The sequence below is a fragment of the Schistocerca cancellata genome, chromosome 5 (genome assembly GCF_023864275.1).
Source record: "Schistocerca cancellata isolate TAMUIC-IGC-003103 chromosome 5, iqSchCanc2.1, whole genome shotgun sequence".
In the NCBI taxonomy this organism is placed as follows: domain Eukaryota; kingdom Metazoa; phylum Arthropoda; class Insecta; order Orthoptera; family Acrididae; genus Schistocerca; species Schistocerca cancellata.
In genome coordinates this window covers 760628619-760651419 of record NC_064630.1, presented here as the reverse complement: position 1 = coordinate 760651419, position 22801 = coordinate 760628619, and the positions used below count along the sequence as shown (strand labels likewise).

The 22801-nt window shown below is 38.4% G+C and overlaps 1 protein-coding gene across 4 annotated transcripts in view; it reads right to left on the bottom strand.

Annotated features, from left to right (window-relative positions):
* LOC126188299 (uncharacterized) overlaps nucleotides 1-22801 on the bottom strand; it is a 192857-nt gene that overhangs the window by 68141 nt on the left and 101915 nt on the right. Inside the window, exon 5 of one of the 4 annotated variants that reach the window (XM_049929889.1) lies at nucleotides 1632-1725. The exons of the other annotated variants lie outside the window; for them this stretch is intronic. Within the exon in view, the coding sequence (XP_049785846.1) occupies nucleotides 1680-1725 (46 nt within the window). The 3' untranslated portion in view covers nucleotides 1632-1679. The remainder of the gene's footprint in view (nucleotides 1-1631; nucleotides 1726-22801) is intronic. 4 annotated transcript variants of the gene reach the window in all.

The following is a 22801-nucleotide window of genomic DNA, read 5'->3' as shown; positions in this document are numbered from 1 at the left end:
ACATTTCTATTAATTTGTATACCTGGATTTACTTCCTTTCTGCAGTGTTGTGTTTGTTATGGATCCCAAATATATGAGCTATATTCTAGGATGGGACACACAAGCAATTTGTAAGCAATCACAAAGATGGTGTCACCTTGACACATGCACTTCATTAGAAACAAACTCACAGATTTATTTTATATGCAAATAGTCCCGGATGAAGAATGTCCTCAGAACTTTGGTCCCCACAGAACACATAAAATTGCTGATGAGAACAGACTGCAGGATGAACTTCTATACTTAACATGAGTTTTCAAAATAAACTGGTGTTCTCCACAACAAGCACATAAGGTACTACAAATAAAACCTGAGGTGGACATAACAAACAAGAAAAAAGACATACAGAGATTTAAATCCATGGCTTTCCTGCCATAAAAATGGAGCGGCATGGCGCAGTGATTAGCACACTGGACTAGCATTTGGGAGAAAGATGGTTAAGACCTGTCTTTGGTCATCCTGATTTAGGTTTTCACTGATTTTGCTAAATTGCATCAGGCAAATGCCAGGATGATTCCTTTGAATGGGCACAGCCGATTCCTTCCTCATCATTCCCTAATCTGAGTTTGTACTCCATCTCTAATGACCTAGTTGTCAATGGAATGTTAGACACTAATCTCTTCCTTCTTGTGCCATATATGGGAAAATAGGCCAGATCCTCAGCAAACACAAATTGATTTTTCACCTTCCACTGAAGACAACAGCACTTCTGGATTCTGTTAAAAACAACTTGATGCTCTGTAAGGTTGGGGTTTACAAGATTTCCTGACCATGTGGCCTTTTGCACGTCACACAGATGACTCAAGAGTTCATGAAAGACGCACAGAATATTGTAGATACACCCACAGTCCATGTTAGATGGCCAGAATATTGTAGGTACACCTGTACCTCATAGCCCAATAAATTGACTGTGGCAGAGCAGTGCATTTATATGGTCACCTTATGAAGTATGAAAATGTCAAAGTCGTAGTGTTGGATTAATTTTTTTGGGACTCAGTGGTGAAAACAGCAGCTGAAACTTGTTTAGCAAAGAATTTAAATAAGAGGTATAGCAATTACAGCCTGCACAAATCATGAAATCTAGCACTTCCTTTAATACACTTCCAAATACATCACTACAGTACAGCTCACTGATATCTCATCATGGGCTGACCATGTCACTATAGACTCAACTGATCTTTGCCGCCAATCAATGTCTCTCTATCTGTGGTTGCTGCACAGTGGCATGGTCCGTGGGTTTAAAAGGATGGAGCAAGTGCTGTAGCTTCAATACAGGGTGGACTAGAACTCCACGAAGAAACTTTAAAGAGGTGGTAGTATGGACCAAAACAAGAAAAAACGGTTCAGTAAGCATGTGCTCTACAGTGCATACCTTAAGAACTATGAGCACTTGTTCATCTTTGCTACTGTGAAACACATCTGTTCCACTAAACAAGTGCTCATAGCTCCCTAAGCATGCATTACAGAGCCCATATTTACTGGAATTTTTTCCTATTTTTGTCCATACTACCTCCTTCAAAAACATAGAAAGCAAAGGACTCACAGCACAAGAGATGTGTTTCATAAGTTCAAAGCTAAACAAGTGCTCATACCTCTTAAGATATGCATTTTGGACCTCATGTTTACTAGACATTCTTTCCTCATTTTGAACCATTTGAAACATTGTTGGTGGAGTTCTGGTTCGCCCTGTGGAAGAAGAAATAGGGTTTATGCTGCTGCACTCCTGAAATTTAATGGACGAGACACAAAAATTTGAAGATGAACATTCATTTTTATAACCCACAAATAATTACACCCAAATATTGGTATAGGTTGGTTTGTTTCAACAGTGACTAAGTGATATTTTAGTTACAGAATATGGACCATGCTTTTTTGTTTTATGAAGTAAACAATTTCACATTTATGAACATTCACTACAAGTTGCCAGTCTTTGCACCACAATGAAATTTTATCAAGACATGAATGGCAGTTTATGCTGCTTTGTCACATAGCACTTTTTTTTTTATAGGAAACTGCGTCATAAACAAAATGTCTAACGTTACTGAATTGATAGTGTCTGCCAGGTCATCAATATAAAACATTAACAGCAAGCAAGGGTCCCAACACACTTCCTGGGTCATACTCGAAGATACTTCTATCTCTCTATAACTGACTCTCCATCCAAAATTATACAGGGTAGTCCACTGATCGTGACCTGGCCAAATATCTCAAGAAATAAGCATCAAATGAAAAAAACTACACAGACCGAAACTAGTCTAGCTTGAAGGGGGAAACCAGATGGCACTATGGTTGGCCCGCTAGATAGCGCTGTCATAGGTCAAACGGATATCAACTGTGTTTTTTTAAAACAGGAACCCCCATTTTTTATTACATATTCGTGTAGTACATAAAGAAATATGAATGTTTTAGTTGGACCACTTTTTCCTCTTTGTAATAGATGGCACTGTAATAGACACAAACATATGGCTCACAATTTTAGATTAACAGTTGGTAACAGGTAGGTTTTTTAAATTAAAATACAGAACATAGGTTCGTTTGAACATTTTATTTTGGTAGTTCTGATGTGATACAAGTACCTCTGTGAACTTATCATATCTGAGAATGCATGCTGTTACAGCATGATTACCTATAAATACCACATTAATGCAATAAATGCTCAAAATGATGTCCGTCAACCTCAATGCATTTGGCAATACGTGTAATGACATTCCTCTCAACAGCGAGTAGTTCACCTTCCGTAATGTTCGCACATGCACTGAAAATGCACTGATGCATGTTGTCAGGCATTGTCAGTGGATCACGATAGCAAATATCTTTCAACTTCCCCCACTGAAAGAAATCCGGCGAAGTCAGATCCAGTGAAAGTGTGGGCCATGGTACGGTGCTTCGACGACCAATCCACCTGTCATGAAATATGCTATTCAATACCGCTTCAACCGCATGCGAGCTATGTGTCGGACATCCATCATGTTGGAAGTACATCGCCATTCTGTCATGCAGTGAAATATCATGCAGTAACATCAGTAGAACATTACGTAGGAAATCAGCACACATTGCACCATTTAGATTGCCATCGATAAAATGGGGGCCAATTATCCTTCCTCCCATAATGCCGCACCATACATTAACCTGCCAAGGTCGCTGATGTTCCACTTGTCACAGCCATCGTGGGTTTTCTGTTGCTCAATAGTGCATATTATGCCAGTTTACGTTACTGCTGTTGGTGAATGATGCTTCATCGCTAAACAGAACACGTGCAAAAAATCTGTCATTGTCCTGTAATTTCTCTTGTGCCCAGTGGAAAAACTGTACACGACGTTCAAAGTTGTTCCCATGCAATTCCTGGTGCACAGAAATATGGTACGGGTGCAATCGATGTTGATGTAGCATTCTCAACACTGACATTTTTGAGATTCCCGATTCTCGTGCAATTTGTCTGCTACTGATGTGCGGATTAGCCACGACAGCAGCTAAAACACCTACTTGGGCATCATCATTTGTTGTAGGTCATGGTTGACATTTCACATCTAGGTGAACACTTCCTGTTTCCTTAAATAATGTAACTATTCAGCGAACAGTCCAGACACTTGGATGATGTTGTCCAGGATACTGAGCAGCATACATAGCACATGCCCGTTGGGCATTTTGATCACAATAGCCATACATCAACATGATATCGACCTTTTCTGCAATTGGTAAACGGTCCATTTTAACACGGGTAATGTATCACGAAGCAAATACCGTCTGCACTGGTGGAATGTTATGTGATACCAGGTACTTATACGTTTGTGACTATTACAGCACCATTTATCACAAAGCGAAAAAAGTGGCCCAACTAAAACAATCATATTTCTTTACATACTACACAAATATTTAATAAAAAATGGGGGTTCCTATTAAAAAAAAAAAAACACAGTTGATATCTGTTTGACCTATGGCAGTGCCATCTAGCGGGCCAACCATAGAAGAGTTTCGTTCTTTGTAGTTTTTTCGTTTGATGCTTATTTCATGAGATATTTGGCCCGGTCACTATCAATGGACCACCCTGTATACAGGGTCCTCTCTATCAAATAATCCTCAAGTTAGTCACAAATTTTTTATGGTACTCATTTAATCATACTTTCATTACTATCCTTTGGTGTGACACTAAGTCCAGTACTTTTTGGAAATGAAGAAATACTGCACCCACCAGGTTGTTTTTAACAGTGGCTTCCAGGTTGTCAGTTGAGTAATGTGACAGTTGGTTTTCAAATGACCAGTGTTGCTGGAGTTTTTTTGTGGTTGGCATGGAGGTGGTCATTCTGTTTGAGATAATCCATAAAAAAAAAGTCTGAGCTGAGAATATGTTCTAAGATTCTACAACAAATAGGTGTGAATGATACTGGATGATAGTTTCATAGAACACCTCTGCTACCCTTCTAATAAATGGGTGTGACCTTTGCTATCTTCCAACTACCGATGTTGAACTGTCTGCCTGTACAACAAACCATAGATCATGACAAACTTCACCACTGTGTAACACATAAAGGGTGACAATTATTGAACTACATGAAATAAAATCATCATAACTTCTGAATGGTTTGCATTAGGATGTTCAAACTGCACACTTGGCTATGGGGCATGAAGGGAATTCTGGCTCTGGAGTACCCAGGGGCCACTGGTAGAGGCCTTGATTGGCCACCATATTCTGGATCTGAACATATACAACTCCTTTTAGTGGGGCTATATTAAAGATGAGATGTACAGCAATAACCCCAAAACCATTTCTGAGCTGAAAACAGCCATCATGAGGTCATCGACAGGTTCGATGTTCTGACACTTTAATGGATCATGCAGAATTTTGATATTCATCTGTGCCACATCATCACCAATGATGGCAGGCATATCGAACACGTCATAACCTAAATCCGAATATCTGCAGAGATGTTTATATGCTGAATAAAGTGTGTGCATGCTGTAGTTTGCAACTAATTTACATTTTTTTCATATAGTTCAATCCTTGTAAAAGGGCATCAATATTAACAAATGGTTCACAACCCACTCCCCAATTGTTTTCCATCTTGAACATACTTCTTTAATTACAAAATTTGGTCCTACAACTTTCCACACAATCCATGGTTTACTTCCACTGTTCTACTGCCACACCGCCTCCCTCCTTCTGCTGTATGAAGCCTCCTTTCGCAACTAGGTTCATAATTATCCCTGCCCATTACCTGAATTGTGTTTTGTTGACAGTATACAGCCCTGACCATAATGAAGACTACTCCACATTACTTTACCTTGCCCCTCCCATCCTGGTGTGTTAAACCTTGATTGTGTCACTTGTCAGACATGTCTCTAATTATATATTCCAACTTCCTATGCCCTTTCCACTCCATAACTGTCTCTTCTTCAGTGTTTACAATATACACCCTCAGATGGTACTCATTCTAATGTTTAAAAATATGTTCATCCATGCAACAATGCAGCCATTACAACATATATCTCATGCATTTGTTCTGCCTTGAGCAGAATAGTTACCTTTCTTAATTATCAGGTCTCTTTGGACTACTTTTACTCAGGTTTCCAAATATATAAGCATATTTTTGCCCTTGTGTCCAATCTTTTAACGTCCAAGGTTGTCAGTTGACACACTCGACTTCTTTTCCATGTGCCCTCCAATCATTCGTTGTAAGTTTAAATGTGCTGACTTTCTCAGTTTTAAATCTTCAATCAAAACTTGCCATTCAGCTCCCAAATTTGAATCAATATCATTTCCATCAGCATGCTGTCATTTTCACTGTCATTGTCACTTTCTCTCTTCAACATTTATCTCATAAGATTATTAATCTATGTTGATACAGAACCTCAGGTCTCACTACGCTCTGTGTTTGTCATATTTAGATCCTCATCATAGTCTTTTATTACTGCAGATCATGAGAGTTTTCAAGTGGGGTGAACATAAATTTCAGATCAGTGGCCTTCAACCTCATATTGTTTTTCAACATTCCTGTTGTACAGCTATTCACTATCCTGAAATGTTAACAATTTTGCTGAATTCAAAAGTAAATGCTATAAATGTTGTAGTATGCTTTTCTGTTTCCTGTGCGAGCACAGAATTAGAAATCATTTACTATCTTGTCACATTCCTCTCTTTCATCCACTCATTCATTCATACACTCCATACCTACAGGTATCACGAAGAGAAGCCCTCAGGGATATGGAATGAGTTGAATTGTACATTAATTTGTGGAAGCAGCCACTGCAGGCTACTTCTGTACAGCATATTAACAACCAGTTACAAATAGAGTAAATCTACTCTCATTGACAATTGTGAGAATTACTTTTACATCTTATTGCTGTATGTCCTGGTAGAAAAGAAGCTACTTCTCTTGCTGTTGCAGTGTTTGGCTGCCGCATTTATCCAATGCTTCAAATTAAGCTTGCAAATAACTTTCTCACAGCACACTATCAGCTGTCTATGTACTGAAAATTTGCAAATCTGTATAATATGAGCATTAGTGTGTGAACCAGAATGAGTTCATGGGTCACAATATTCTATAAATGATACAAGAAGTGGCTAATAAGGTGTTCTTTTACCTGAGTTAGAAAATTTGGGATCTATATTTTCTGCCTGAAGTCACCCATCAATGTTGTCATGTCAAAACCACAGTTGAGTCCAAATCTGAACGCAGGGTCATCATCAATGAAATACAACACTTGGAACTGAAAGCATGTTTATTACTGATGCCTACATATAGCCAAGAACAGAACTGACCTCCTGCACGGAGAGTGCAGATAGTTACACAAACACTGAATATTCCATAATACAAACATCAAATATTCCAGATATATAAACATCACAAATGTAAGATATTTGAAGAAGCTTCCAGAAATGATAAATCAAAATTAATAAATAACTGCTTGTGGTCAGATTTTAACTGTCAACCTGCAGCATGTTAACTATTGATGCTAACCATTACATCGTACTGCATGCACAACAGCTTGGGCATTGCTCTCTTTCGAATAGAAAAAGCGAGCTACTGTTTCCGAGTTTTTCATTGGAGCTGACTATAGTACTTTGTATTTAGATCTTGTCAATGGTACTCTGATATTGGTGCTGGTGGTTCATCACATTCTGGTCACATTATTACAACCTATCCACTGTGATGAGCAGCAAAGATAGCCCCTCTAGCTGAAGCTTTGTGACTATCGAGTGAGTCTTCAGTTTCGTTGAACCTCCCACTGTCAATCAGTAAATCTGGAGTGTAATATGGCTTCACACAGGAGACATGCACAATCTCTCTGCACTTTTGTTTTCTTGATGAAGGGTCATAATTCTTGAGTTCATATGTGACATCTGACAAGCAACCCAAAGTACCACTTCACAAAATTTTCGGATAGTCCCACTTTCCACACAGATGAAAAATTCATACCACATCTCCTGGCCTGTATCTCACTGGCCTGTGTTTAACACTGTAATGCTCTCAGCCTTTCTTATTTTTTATTTATTTTACACGTCTAGTTCCATAGGACCAGATTGAGGAGCCAATCTCCAAGGCCATGCAATATGTCAGTACATGAAATTACAACATAAGAGTAACAATGGATAAAATAAAATGTTTATGAACCCAAAAAAGGACAAGCCATAAGTTTATGTAAGCACAGTCAACAATATAGCACAGGAACTAGCTTAATTTTTCAAGGAACTGCTTGACAGAATAGAAGGAGTGACACATGAGGGGAAACTTTTCATTTTCAATTTGAAAGTGTGTGGATTACTGCTAGCATCTTTGAATTCTTGTGGTAGCTTATTGAAAATAGATGCAACAATATACTGCACACCTTTCTGTACAAGAGTCAAGGAAATGCAATCCAAATACAAATTGGATTTCTGCCTAGTATTAACTGAGTGAAACCTGCCACTTCTTGGGGTAAGGCAACAAGAAACGACAGTAAAGTATATACATATATTGAGAGGACAATGTCAGAATGCCCAAACTAAAGAACAGGGGTGAAAATAGCTTCGCAAACTTACACCATATATTGCCCAAACCGCTCGTTTCTGAGCCAAAACTATCCTTTGAGAATGAGAAGAGATGCTCCAAAACGTAATACCATATATGAAATAATGAAAATAAGCAAAGTACACTACATTTGCTGTAAAATTATCACATACTTCAAATACCGTTCAAATAGTAAAAATGGCAGCATTAAGTCTTTGAACAAGATCCTGAATATGGGCTTTCCATGACAGTTTTCTATCTATCTGAAAACCTAGAAAGTTGAACTGTTCAGTTTCACTAATCATATGCCCATTCTGTGAAATCAAAATGCTGGGTTTTGTTGAATTGTGTGTCACAAATTGTAAAAACTGAGTCTTACTATGATTTAGTATTAGTTTATTTTCTACAAGCCATGAACTTATGTCCTGAACTGCACTATTTGAAACAGTGCCAGTGTTGCATACAACATCCTTTATAGTAATATTGTACGCTAATTCGTCTGCTAATTCATCTCCAATTTAGCGTCCAATTGATATTGTCATGGCGCCAGAGCGGTTACATGTACGTGAGTCGAGCTCCCGATTTTCAAGAGTTCTGATCGATGTAAAGTGCAGAAAATGTTCTAGAGTAGTGAAAAATGGAATACTGTGTGATTATTGTGACGAATGGTATCACTTCCTGAAATGCTTCAATGTAAGTGAACATGATATTCCAGAAGAAACTTAAAAGTGTTGTTGTTGTGCTGAGCCACATGTGCCTACAAGCAATGACTATGATTACTTCAAGAAGGAAACAGACTTTACAGACAAAATAATAAGACTGCTAAAAGAGGACATAACTAAGCTGATGGAAGAGAATAAGAAACTGAGGGAATAACAAGAAGTAGGAGAAGAAATATCTTAGGCAAGTGTTGTGAAAGGTGCTAGTAAGCGAAATACTAGGCTTAAAGTAGCAGTGACAGACGTAACAGCGGAAATTCCGCTCTCAAATTCCTTCAAAGTTCTTCAGGAAAATGCAGAAACTACAGACGACTACACACCGATGCAACAGAAGGCAGTTAGTGAAAAAAGGAGAAAGAAGATCAAGCTAGGGAAGGCACTTATTTATGCAGACAGTCATGGACGAAGGGTAGCGGCAGAGATTCACAGCAGGAATTCGGAAATAGAAGTTTCATTGATGGTCAAGCCAGGTGCCCATATAGCTGAAGTTACAAAGGACTTGAAACGTGAGTGTGAACAACTATCATCAAATGATTTTGTGGTGATTATCAGTGGTGCAAATGACATTTACAGAAGCAAAGGGGAAAAAGTGAAAAACTCATAGAAAGATTCATTGTCTTCACTCACTCACCCTAATGTAATTGTCATAAATATACCACATCGCCACGACTTGATGGAAAATTCTTGTGTAAATTCAGCAGTGAAAACAACAAACTTTAACATATTAAAGGTCAGTAAGCACTTCAAAAACGTTCAGGTTGTAGATATTTCTAATCTTGAAAGGGGAATGCACACCAGACATGGACTTCATTTAAACCAGCCAGGAAAAAGATTATTGAGTGATGAAATTTGTAAAATTGTACTATCTAAGCATAAGGATATTAGTAATATGTTGCCATTAGAATATGATTCGAGCTCAGTCAGTCAGGAAATTAATACTTTTTTAGATTAGAAATATGTACCCATAACAACTGCACTGAGAATGCCTCACAAAGTAATTATAAAGCAAGGCCCCTAGCACATAATACTCAGGAATACAAGCAGAAATTATGGAACTTTTCTATTGAGAAGGATATTTTAAGTGTTTTTCATATCAATGTACAGTGTCTGAGAAACAAAATACATGAGCTAGAGAATTTTCTGGAAGATTTTCCATGTGATATTCTATGTATTAATGAGCACTGGCTCTCAGAGGTTGAAGGAACTCTCTATGTTCCATCTGGGTTTGAATTAAAAACAGGTTTTTACAGACAGAGACTTGGTCATGGAGGTGCCTCAATTTTTCTAAGAAGTAATAATCATCTAGACCATCAGTTATTAAATCTAGGAACTTTCTGCTTAGAACAGTCATTTGAAGTAGCAGGTGTCCTTTTCTCATGAATTAAGCTGATTCTGATCTCACTCTACCAAACCCCAGATGCAGACATAAATGTATTTATAACCCACTGGGAACAACTGACACAGCACCTACAGAAATACAAGAATTTCAAAATAATTTATCTAGGGGACATTAATATTGATGTCTTAACCCAGTCAAATGCTAAGACCGAATTATGTAATATTTTAAGATCATACAACTTCCATCTGATTAATGACCAACCAACAAGTCTTGCCTAGCTAATATTTTCACCAACATAGATAGAAATTCATTTTCATATGGAGTTGAAGATCCACTCATCTCTGACCACAGTGGGATCTGGACTAAATTTCCAATGACAAGAACTGAGCGTTATAAAAGGGAACAGAAAACGTTCAGAATGTTCGGGGAAAGGAACATAGAAAAATTGAGATTAATTTTAGGGGAGATGGACTGGGAGAATAATGTTTTAAACTGTAAGAATGTAAATGAGGCCTTTACAAACTTTTTGTCAACACTTAGCTTCAATATTAATAAATACTGTCCAAAGATAACAAAGGTACTAAATAACCAAAATAACTTGAAAAGGAAACAGAGCTGCAAATGTTTCACTCCAAAACTTGCAGCCCTTAGGGAGGTTACAATCATCCTTCATAAAAAAGCCAAACAGGGAAACCAGGCAGATAAAGATAGGTATACCAGCACAAAACAAGTCTATAGAAGGGAAATAAAAGCAGCCAAGATAAGAGCCAATGAAAATTTTATCAATAATTCTAAAAATAAGTGTAAAGATGCCTGGGCAGTTATAAATTAAGAATTAGGAAGAAAAGTAAGAAAGGAATCAGTACCTATTGCACCCAACATACTTAATGAGTTCTTTGTAAATAGTGTTAAAAATATTACTCCCACTGACAATCTCGAGTTAACATACAAACATAGAGTGAGCAACTATACCACAGATAGAACTAGGGGATTAAATTTTAGTTGGAAACAAGTCACATCTAGGGAAGTGTCTAAAATAATTGCAAAATTGAGTAACACCAAAACCGAGGATTATTACGTTCTCTCTAATGTGATATTGAAACAAATCTCAGACACAATATTGTTAACGTTAACTTATCTGATAAATTGCATTCTTGAGGAGGGAATCTTTCAAGACTGTTTAAAAATGACTATCACAGTTCCAATCCACAAGAAAGGGGACAGAGACTGTCCAAATAACTACAGACCAGTTTCGATTGTCCCTATTTTATAAAAAGTCATTGAATATTGCATGAAAACACAACTATTGAAGTACTTTGAAACAAACAATTTATTTAACAATGCTCAGTTTGGATTTCAGACAGGTAAATCAACCATTAAAGCCGTAGACAATATTATCAATGAGATTGTTACCTATTTCGAGCTACATTTAATTACTTGTATTATACTCTTAGACCTCAGTAAGGCTTTCGACACTATTTCCCATGAGATCTTATTTTCCAAGTTAAAACTATATGGAATAAAGGGCTCACAGTTATATAACAGACAACAAATGGTCATAATTGAGAGCCAACTATCAGACATACTCAAAATTGAAACCGGAGTTATTCAAGGATCAGTAATTGGCCCATTTCTCTTTCTAGTGTATGTCAATGACCTCCCACATAACTTGCCAGACAAATCAATTCTATATGCTGACGACATCACCTTAATAACATCAGACGGAAATCTGGAAACTTTACAGTACAAAACTACAGACATGGTAGAGAACTCCACCACATGGTTGCAAAGCAATAAATTGGTCTAAAATGGCAATAAAACAGAGACTATATGTTTTCATTTGAGTAAATTTAAACCAGAAGGGACAGTAAACACATCTGTCAAACTGCTAGGAATTTATTTAGACCCGAATTTGAAATGGGGCGAACATACGCAACAACTATGCAAGAAACTGTCCAGAGTAATTTTTTTACTGCGCTAACTTCGGACTTGTGTCAGTAAGAGCCAAATGTTGGAGGCATACTATGCCTTTTTCCACTCGCACCTGGTCTATGGCATAATACTTTGGGGGAACTCTTCAGGGGCTCAGGAAGTTTTTAAGTAGCAGAAGAGGGCAGTTAGGGGCATAAAGGGCTTACCCGACAATGAATCATGCAGACCAGTATTCAGGGAGCTGAAAATAATGACTCTCTCTGCAGTATTCATATACCACTGTCTCATAGACATCAAAGAAAACCAGAGTAACTTCACAGTAAGGGGGGAGGTACATTCACAAGAAATAAAGATTACATTGACACGCCCCAGGTAAGGCTAAAGAAAACCCAAAACTGCCAAAACTACATGAGGATTAAGCTATTCAACAAACTGCCTATAACACTGAGGGAAATGCCAGTAGAGCAACTAGGGAAGAAACTAAAAAATTGGCTGATTCTGAATACAACCTACAACATTCTGGAATTCGAAGAAAACTTGAGTCGCCTCCAGAATGAATGATGATTATAGCATGTAGTGAAAATATAGGCGGTATCATATTCTGTGACAAATTTGATCCAAGGAGATGTATAACTGTAAATACTTTTCTTTTCTGTATATTTTTTAAAAACTAATTGGTACCTTTAAAAACACCTGTATGTACAAATTGTATTGTGTTTTGGTACCTCTTCTTGTATTTTTTGACGCTGTCTATTACAATGCTAAGTTGTTTAACGACAATAAAATTTGATTTGATTTGACTTGATATCACCAAGCTCAGCAAACAGAAATATTTTAGAATCACCTGTAATACTGGAGGGCATATTATTTATATAAATAAGGAATAGGAGTGGCCTCAGCACCGACCCCTAGGGCACCCCCCATTTGACCATGCCCCACTCAGACCCCACATCATAGCCATTCTCAACACTTAGTATAATGACCTTTTGCTGTCTGTTGCTAAAGTAAGAGGTGAACCAACTGGGAGCCACTCCCAGTATACCATATTGTCCAACTTCTGGAGCAATATTTTGTGAGCAACACAGTTAAACATCTTAGTTAAATCAAAAACTATGCCTAGCTTTTGAACCCTTTTGTTTAATCCATCCAGTACCTCACAAAGAAAAGAGAGTTGTTAAACCACTTCTAAAACCAAACTGTACATTTGACAGCAAATTATGTGAAATAAAATGATCAATTATCCTTACACACATAGCCTTTTCAATAACCTAAGCAAGAAAACTGATGGCACAGAAACAGTTAAAAAATTGTCTACATTATCCCTTTCTTCCTTTTTATAAAGTGGCTTTACTACTGAGTACTTTAATTGTTCAGGAAACTGATCATTCTTAAAGGAAAAATTACAGATATGGTTAACTACAGGGCTAACATATGCAGCACAGTACTTTAATATTCTGTTAAGTACTCCACCGAGAGAGCTTAGTCTTCAGTGATTTAATTATTGACTCAAACTCCCCCTTGTCAGTATCACAGAGGAGTATTTCAAACTTGTCTTGGAAAGGCATTTTCCAAGAGAGTTATATGGTCCCCTGTAGAAACTAAGTTTTTATTTAATTCACCAGCAATGCTCAGAAAGTGATGTTAAATACTGTAAGGTAAGTCTTTCCGCTCCCGGGACTGGAATGACTCCTTACCCTCTCCCTTAAAACCCACATCCTTTCGTCTTTCCCTCTCCTTCCCTCTTTCCTGATGAGGCAACAGTTTGTTGCGAAAGCTTGGATTTTGTGTGTATGTTTGTGTTCGTTTGTGTGTCTGTCGACCTGCCAGCACTTTCATTTGGTAAGTCACATCATCTTTGTTTTTAGGTATATATATATATATATATATATATATATATATATATATATATATAAAAACAAAGATGATGTGACTTACCAAATGAAAGTGCTGGCAGGTCGACAGACACACAAACAAACACAAACATACACACAAAATCCAAGCTTTCGCAACCAACGGTTGCCTCGTCAGGAAAGAGGGAAAGACAAAAGGATATGGGTTTTAAGGGAGAGGGTAAGGAGTCATTCCAATCCCGGGTGCGGAAAGACTTACCTTAGGGGGAAAAAAGGACAGGTATACACTCGCACACACACACATATCCATCCACACATACACAGACACAAGCAGACATTTGTAAAGGCATATATATATATATATATATATATATATATATATATATATATATATATATATATATATATATATATATACCTAAAAACAAAGATGATGTGACTTACCAAATGAAAGTGCTGGCAGGTCGACAGACACACAAACATACACACAAAATTCAAGCTTTCGCAACAAACTGTTGCCTCATCAGGAAAGAGGGAAGGAGAGGGAAAGACGAAAGGATGTGGGTTTTAAGGGAGAGGGTAAGGAGTCATTCCAGTCCCGGGAGCGGAAAGACTTACCTTATGGGGAAAAAAGGACGGGTATACACTCGCACACACACACATATCCATCCACACATATACAGACACAAGCAGACATATGTTTTTCCTTCATGGAATGTTTCCTTCTATTATAACCATATATATATATATGAATATAATAGAGGGAAACATTCCACGTGGGAAAATATATTTAAAAGAAAGATGATGAGACTTACCCAACAAAAGCGCTGGCAGGTCGATAGACACACAAATAAACACAAACATACACACAAAACTCTAGCTTTCGCAACCAATGGTTGCCTCGTCAGGAAAGAGGGAAGGAGAAGGAAAGACAAAAGGATTGGGTTTTAAGGGAGAGGGTAAGGAGTCATTCCAATCCCGGGAGCGGAAAGACTTACCTTAGGGGGAAAAAAGGACAGGTTTACACTCGCACACACACACATATCTATCCACACATACAACCATTGGTTGCGAAAGCTAGAGTTTTGTGTGTATGTTTGTGTTTATTTGTGTGTCTATCGACCTGCCAGCGCTTTTGTTGGGTAAGTCTCATCAAATACATATATATATATATATATATATATATATATATATATCTGACTGACTTATCAGTAACAGAAATATTTTTACTATGAACTGATTTTATATCAATGACCTTCTGCTGCTGACCAAACACTTCCTTTATGACTGACAATACAGTTTTAATTTTATTCTGTGAATTAGCTATTATATTTGTGTACCACACACTCTTTGCCCTCTTAATAACATTTTTAAGCACCTTACAATACTGTTTGTAATGACTGCTATATCTTGATTGTCACTACTACTAATATTTTGATATAATTCCCACTTTGTTCTATATTATATCCTCATCCCACTAGTGAGCCACCTTGGTAGTATCCTGTTTAGAACATTCTAATGGAAAGCAACTTCCAAAGAGCATGAGAAATGTATCAAGGAAAGCATTATATTAGTCATCTATGTTATCGGCACTATAAACATCCTGGCTCTTGTTCCTTAAAGAGGTTTTAAAGACTCTCTATTGCCACTGAATTAGCTTTTCTACATAGTCTGTTATTATATATAAGCTTTTAGTGTTAAAATTTGTGCATCATGGTCTGAAAGGCCATTCATCCTTTCACTAACAGTACGCCCATCTAGTAATGAAGAATGAATAAGAATATTGCCTATGGGTGAGTAAACATTACTCTTAAATATATTTTATTCCATGCCAAACTATTTTATTCCACACCAAACTCTTCTGGTTGCCCAGTTCCATACTCAAGCCAGTGGCCCGGCGACTGTGGAGCACAGAGAATGGTGTGAAGCCTGTAGTGCCTGGTCTGTTGTGGTGTATGCAAATGTTATGACAGGCTGTATTGTATCTGAGTCTCTGTTTTACATCAAGAGAATATCTGCTAAAAACTTACTAAAGTGTTCTGTAAGGTTATTTGTCTGTGTAAGGTAGGCAATTGTCTTGTTGTTGGTAATGTTGCAATATGAAACTATTTCTGGTACTAGTCACAAATCGAAAACTTTTCCATGATCAGAGATAATCATACAGGGTGCTTCATGCTTCAAAATGATGTCTTCTACAAGAAACTTTGCAGTTTCCAGATCTTTGGCAGGCAGCACAGCCTTGGTACAGCAAAGGAGGTGAGATAGTCATTGCAGACTGTCATCCGTCAATTTCTGTTTGTCAGTTTTGGGAACCTCCACAGTTCGGTGGAACAGGCTGCAGGCAGGAGACAATTGCAGCATGTCGTTCTGTCATTGACGTTGCTTACAATGGCTCACATAGGGACTGAACCATGATGAGAAGTCACAACTCCATGACAATTTAAACGCCACACCAATGCAATGTACACACAGTGGTGAAGTACGCTGCTTATCTTTGTCATGTGGTGGGGTCGACAGAGCTTGTCTGGGAGTTTGCTCTGGGAAACAGGACATTTTGAATGTGCTGCGAGCTCTGATGTGGATCATCAGCTGCAACCATGCGAGGATGATGGTTCAGAGGACACAACATGATGTCGATGGACTGTAGGGAACTAATCTCTTGGGCCTTGAGATGACTGTGCTGTATGGATTCTGTACACTGTCAGTAATTTCCTTAAATTGCTGAGTAGCTGAAGGTTAATCAAAAGACTTTTATATGCAATAACTGGAGTCGATTATCATTTCAGTCAGGTCAATTTGTAAGTGTGGCACTGTCTTAGTTTGCGTATTCAATGGTGTGTAAAAACTGTGGCTGGTGCAGCCTTATACAACTGAGTAACAACTTCTTGTGACTACACAGTTTTCCAATTTTTAATTAAACTTAACTCTTTTAAGTCCAAGTTGTGTTGTCAGTGATGTATGGAATTAATGCAGATTTTTTCTACCTTACGAATTGTTGGTCAGATGATAACTGTTAAGATTAAACGTGTTTTACTTAAGCTGTTATGGATGTGCACCTAAATCAATTAATCTTCAAACAATTTTTGGCATGTGAAGCTTCAGCACTCAACCATAAAATCATTGGTGTTCCTTTTTGGTGCACGAAAATTATTGGCATGGAATAAAATATATTTAAGAGTAATGTTTACTCACAACTCGACTTAGCTTAACCACTTTACAAGTTTCCTGTTCCATTACATTTTGGTACAAGAGCATGGTTATTACGTGGTCAGCTGTGTGAATGATAAAACAATAACGTTAATTTTTTAGGATATTAATCAACTAAAAATTTTAGGATAACACAATTTTTTCTTGACAAATATCACTCTGTTGTGACTTCCATTTCAGTATAACCTGAAGGGAGGTGACTAGCTAATGGACCTAAGGAAAGATGACTTACACTATAAATTAGAAATCTGTAACACTGATTTCAGGGAAAGTACATCTGGGCTGGCACAGTGATTGCACGAGGAAGTCGACTGCACCATGGCACTACCACACCTGCCACTGGCAGAAGTAAATGTCGCTATCTCCAACATATAGTTGGCCTTAACAGAGTTAGACTCTGTAACTGCTGTGTTAGAAATCAGTGAATGATGACATTCACAGATCAGTACAGTCCTTCACTACATGAACAGATGAGGTAATTTGTGCAGCATCAAGAGTGTCCAGTAAATGCAAAAGGGTAGGGGTACACTAATGGTCGGCAGTTCAAACGTATGGTGAATGACAGTAAACCTTATGGAAATGGTAGGAAGGGACAGGAAAGGACACTAAGTGCACTCAGTGCATATGCCTGGGGCCTCATTCAACATGCTGAAGAGACTATTCCAGCAGCCATCGAGGGAACATGGTGCAACCAACTGCAGATTGTGGTGCATGATGGAACTAATGATGCTTGTCGTCTGGGTTCCAAGGTCCTACTTGAATCATTCCAGTGACTGGCAGAGAAGACTGAGAAGACCAGCCTTTTGCATGGAGTTTCAATCAAGCTCACAGTTTGCAGCATTGTCCCAGAATTGATCATGGCCCTTTGGTTCTGAGTTGAGTGGAGGTACTGAACCAGAGACTTCGAAGGTTCTGTGATAAGCTAGGCTGCAACTTCCTGGACTTGCACCATAGGGTTTAGAACTGTAGGGCCCTCCTAATAGTGTCAGGTGTTCATTACACGTGAGAGGCTGCTACTCAGGTGTGTAGGGTGCACACAAGGTTCTTTAGAGTAGGCAACTCTCCATCTAATCCAGATAATGATAACTGTAGGAAAGCCAGAAGTGTCAAGGCAAATCAAATGAAATGCCTCATACAGGTGAGAGTATCAAAATCCTAATGATCAATAGCCAAAGCATTTACAACAAAGGGCCAGAGTTTGAAGTGCTCATGAAAAGCACTGAAGCCCACATAATACTAGGCACAGAAAGCTGGTTTAGAGCTGGAACTGATAGCAGTGACATTTTGGGGGGAAATTGCAGTATATATCGAATGGAAATGGGAAACAGAGGTGGTGTATTTGTTCCAGTAGACAAGAAACTCAAACCCACTGTGATAGTAGTTGAAGTTGCATGTGCCATTGTTTGGGAAAGAGTCAGTAACAGATGTGAGCATAAAATGATAATTACATACTTCTATCACCGATCAGATTAATCTCCTGATGTAACCAAAAGCTTTACACAAAATCTCGGTTCACATGTACATAAGTTCCCCAGTCAGACTGTAATTATCAGTGGAGACTTGGGGAAATTAAAAGTTTTGTTAATGGTGGGCATGATAAGACATCCTGTGAAATATTATTAAATGACTTCTCTGAAAACTACCTAGAATAAGTAGTTAGGAACCCCACTCATGATGGAAATGCATTGGATCTAATGGCAACAAACAGACCTGACCTCTTTGAGGACGTCTGTATATCAGTGACCATGACATGACTGTGGCAATAATGATTACCAAAGTACAAAAGACAACTAAAATGAGCAGAAAGAGATATATATTCAGTAACAAAGATAAAAAAAAATCAGTAATGTCCTACCTCAACAAGGAGCTTGAAACACTCTGCACAGGGCAGGAGCATGTAGAGGAACTATGGTTCAAGCTTAAAAGAATAGTTTAAAAGATAGAACAGTTCATAGTAGGAGAGAACCTCCATGGTGTACAGTCACCTCAAAGAAACTTCCAAAGAAACAGAGGGTACTGCATAACAGGTGTGAAACAAAGTGTAGGCTATAGATACAGATACACTGAATGAAACCCATTTGGCTGTCAAGAGAGCAATTCGTGTTTCCTTCAATGACTATTGTAGCAGAATATTGTCAAAGGAACTTTCACAAAACCCAAAGAAATTTCGGTCATATGTAAGGCTGTCAGTGGCACCAAAGTCAGTGACCAGTCCCTAGTGAATGAGACAGAGACAGAAATTTACTGAAAGCTTTGGATTGAGGCAGGAAGGTAAATGCAGATTTCTTGACTTCCAAAACAGCATTTGACTCAGTACCACCCCCATGCTTATTGTCAAAGGTATGGGTTATCAAGTGAAATTTGTGGATTTTTTGGTAGGGAGGATGCAGCATGTTATGGAAAGTCATTGTCAGATGTAGAAGTAACTTCAAGTGTACCCAGAGAAGTGTGCTGGGACTCTTGCTGTTCACATTGTATTTTAATGAGCTTACAAACAATACTCATAGAAACCTCAACTGTTTGCGAATGATGTAGATATATATAATGATGTACTGTCTGAAAGAAGCTGCATGTGTTCAATCAGATCTTTGATAAGATTTCAAAGTGGTGGAAAGATTGGTTTAAATGTTCATAAATATAAAATTGTGCACTTCACAAAATGAAAAAAAATGTTGTATCCTATGACTAAAATATCAATCAGCCACTATCGGAATTGGCCAACTCTTACAAACTCCTGGGAGTAACGCCTTGTAGGAATATGAAATGGAATGTCTCATTAGGCTCCATGATGGGTAAAGCAGGCAGCAGACTTGGGAAGTGCAATGAGTCCACAAAGGAGATTGCTTACAAATCACTGAGGCAACTGGCAACTGGTTCTAGTATATTGCAAATGGTGTGGGACCCATACCAAACAGGACTAACAAGGGATATTGAAGAAAATAAGATTATAATAATTACTACATTGCACAGAGGCATTCTGACCATGGTCCATACTTGAATCAAACCAGAAGAAAACCTAATAACTGGTACAGTGGGATTACCCTCTGCCATGCACTTCATCGTGGTTTCCAGAGTGTGGATAGAGATGTTTAGAGAGGTTAGAGGAATTTTGGACAGCCATAACCTTATTACATGACCAACAGAAGCATTTACTGGACCTTAACCAGATACTTTCGAATAGGATAACAGAACATATTATGGACAACAAAAATTCTCTCAGCAGTGAGCTAGAATATAGTGAAACAATGGTTTCTGGTTTCCTTGAGAATCAGTATGAAATATTTACTGAGTTGCCTACCCTATCAGTAGGCTTTTTACACGAACACAAAGTGTCTTGTCAGTTAGGAGTAGCAGAGACATTGAACATACACTACATTTGCTTCTCAAGTTACAAGATGAGGGAAAGATGTGTGCATTAAGTAATTTCCACAGTTATCAATTGTAAGTCTCAGCTGCTTTTGGCTGTTTAGAGCAGATGCTACAAAACGCAATGAAGAAAAGACTGCTCTTTGCTCAAATTCATGAGATAATTTGTGACAAACCTCTGTCTAATAATAGCGCCCGATATGAATTTGAAGAAAAATTATACTTCAGGATGCAACTGTAATAGAATTAAAAATGGTGCTGGTTGCTTTTCCTTTTCTTTCACACAAGAAGAAATTGTCAAGAGCCTATTGGAAAGAATGTACAGACTGATAGGACTTAATAATGTTTAAAACTTGCCCAGGGAATTTTGTGAAACTAGAGCAGTTGATTTTGCAAGCTGAAGTCGTACGAGAATCTGACAGGAAATGAAAAGAAAGAAGTGGCTCGGCATTAGTGCAGGGGGAAAGATCGAGACCTCCAGATAGGGAACACAACTGTTACCATTACAGACATTTAGGCAGGGACTGTAGAGATGACACAGTATAACGGTGGAGAAAACAAATGCCATGGCACTATAAGATCTTTGAGGCACCCAATTCTCTCATTCATTTCATATGTACTCAATCTGGGCTGTTCTGTTATCTTAATCTGTCAGTTTTTTTGTATGTTGCGTAAGGATATTTGCAAATTTGTGGCATTATTCAGGGGAGGTGAACTGTGTAAGATGACCATTTCTAGTTAATGCATTTTCTGGGTGATCTAGTTGTTAAATTGTGAAAATAAAGTTCACATGGCCATTTAAGGTCAAGGTTGTACATGGGCTGTCAGTTTCCCTAATCTTGGGGGCAAATTTTCTCAGTCATGTAAGATTTGTCCTGAATTGGTGCAAGGAAGGTCACTTGGGTGTGCATTTGGCAGTTACAGCCAGTGGTACTCAGTTGTCATCTTCTTATGGCTTGAGTCATGTGAACCATGTTCTTACTAACCATCTAGCACTTGTAAGGTGTGGGGAATATAAAACTGGACTAACAGACATAATTCCAATGAGGCACTCAACTTATCATCTGTCTACCCCACAAATTAAGCAATGGAAGGTCAAGAAACTATTAATGTCCTGTTTTTGCTTGGAAATTACGTAGCTGTCACAAATATACCAGAATTCAACTACTACTAGGAACTCATTTATAAGAAACTGCAAAACTACTTTTAACAGCACAAATATAACCCTACAACACTATAGCAACTCAAATATGAACTATAAAGTTTCCCACCTAAAAGTAAAGTAGGTGTGACAAGTGCGGACAACTACTCCATCTTAGTAAAACAAAATTTCCATTAGGCAAAATCAGACAATGGAAAAGTCCAGGTCAGAATATCAACAATATTGTGAAAGCTATAGGACAGATTGCTGCTCACCTTAAAATGACATCTTGAATTGTAGACAGGCACAACGAATAGACTGCTAGAAACTGAGCTTTTGGCCAAAGCCTTCTTCTCAGTCCTTCTGGCAAGACCGCAACTACCACACTGAACAAGAGCAGAAATCCGGAGTGGGGCAGGGAATGGATAGGGTAGCAGGATACTGGTGGGGAGAGAGAAGAGCACTGTCTGGGAGAGCGTGCAGGGACAAGACAAGACAAGTCTGCCAGGGACAGTGTCGGGAGGCTGTGGGGGGAGGGAAAGGTGGGGATGGGAAGAGCAGAGGATCAGAGAAGGGGAAGAGACTGGTGGGTGCATTGGCAGAGAGCAGTGCACAATGAGGGTGAAGTGATAGGATAGAGGAGGGGAAAACTGTTGAATGCAGGGTGTGGGGACAGTGGGTTCCACAGGTTGAGCCTAGGATAAATTTCGAAAGTGGAGAATGTGTTGTAAGGATGACTCCCATCTGTTCTGTTCAGAAAAGCTGGTAGTGGAGGAGAGGACCCAGGTGCCCAGGGTTTAGAAGTAGCCATTGAAAACAAGCATGTTATTTTCAGCTGCTTGTTGTGCAACATAGGGTGGTCCACCTTTCTTTTGGCCACAGTCCAGCAGTGGTCATTCATCCTGGTGAATATCTGGTTGGTATTCATGCAAATATAAGCACAAGAACAGAAGGAAATCCAGTAGTCTGCACGCCAACTCGCTGCTCTATCTAATGCAGCTATATGCGCCTAAGGGTGCACACAGAAAATGCTGGTTAGCCTGTCAGTCAAGGTGCACCTGTCCCATTACAAGCAGAATGTCACATGTACTATGTGAGCTCTGTTTTCTTTTTCACACAATTTTGCAGAAAAAATTATTTTTACGTTATGTATAGCTTCATATGAAGGTCATACTTATTGTGATATTCGCATTTAAGTAAGATACTGCACAAAATTTGAAATG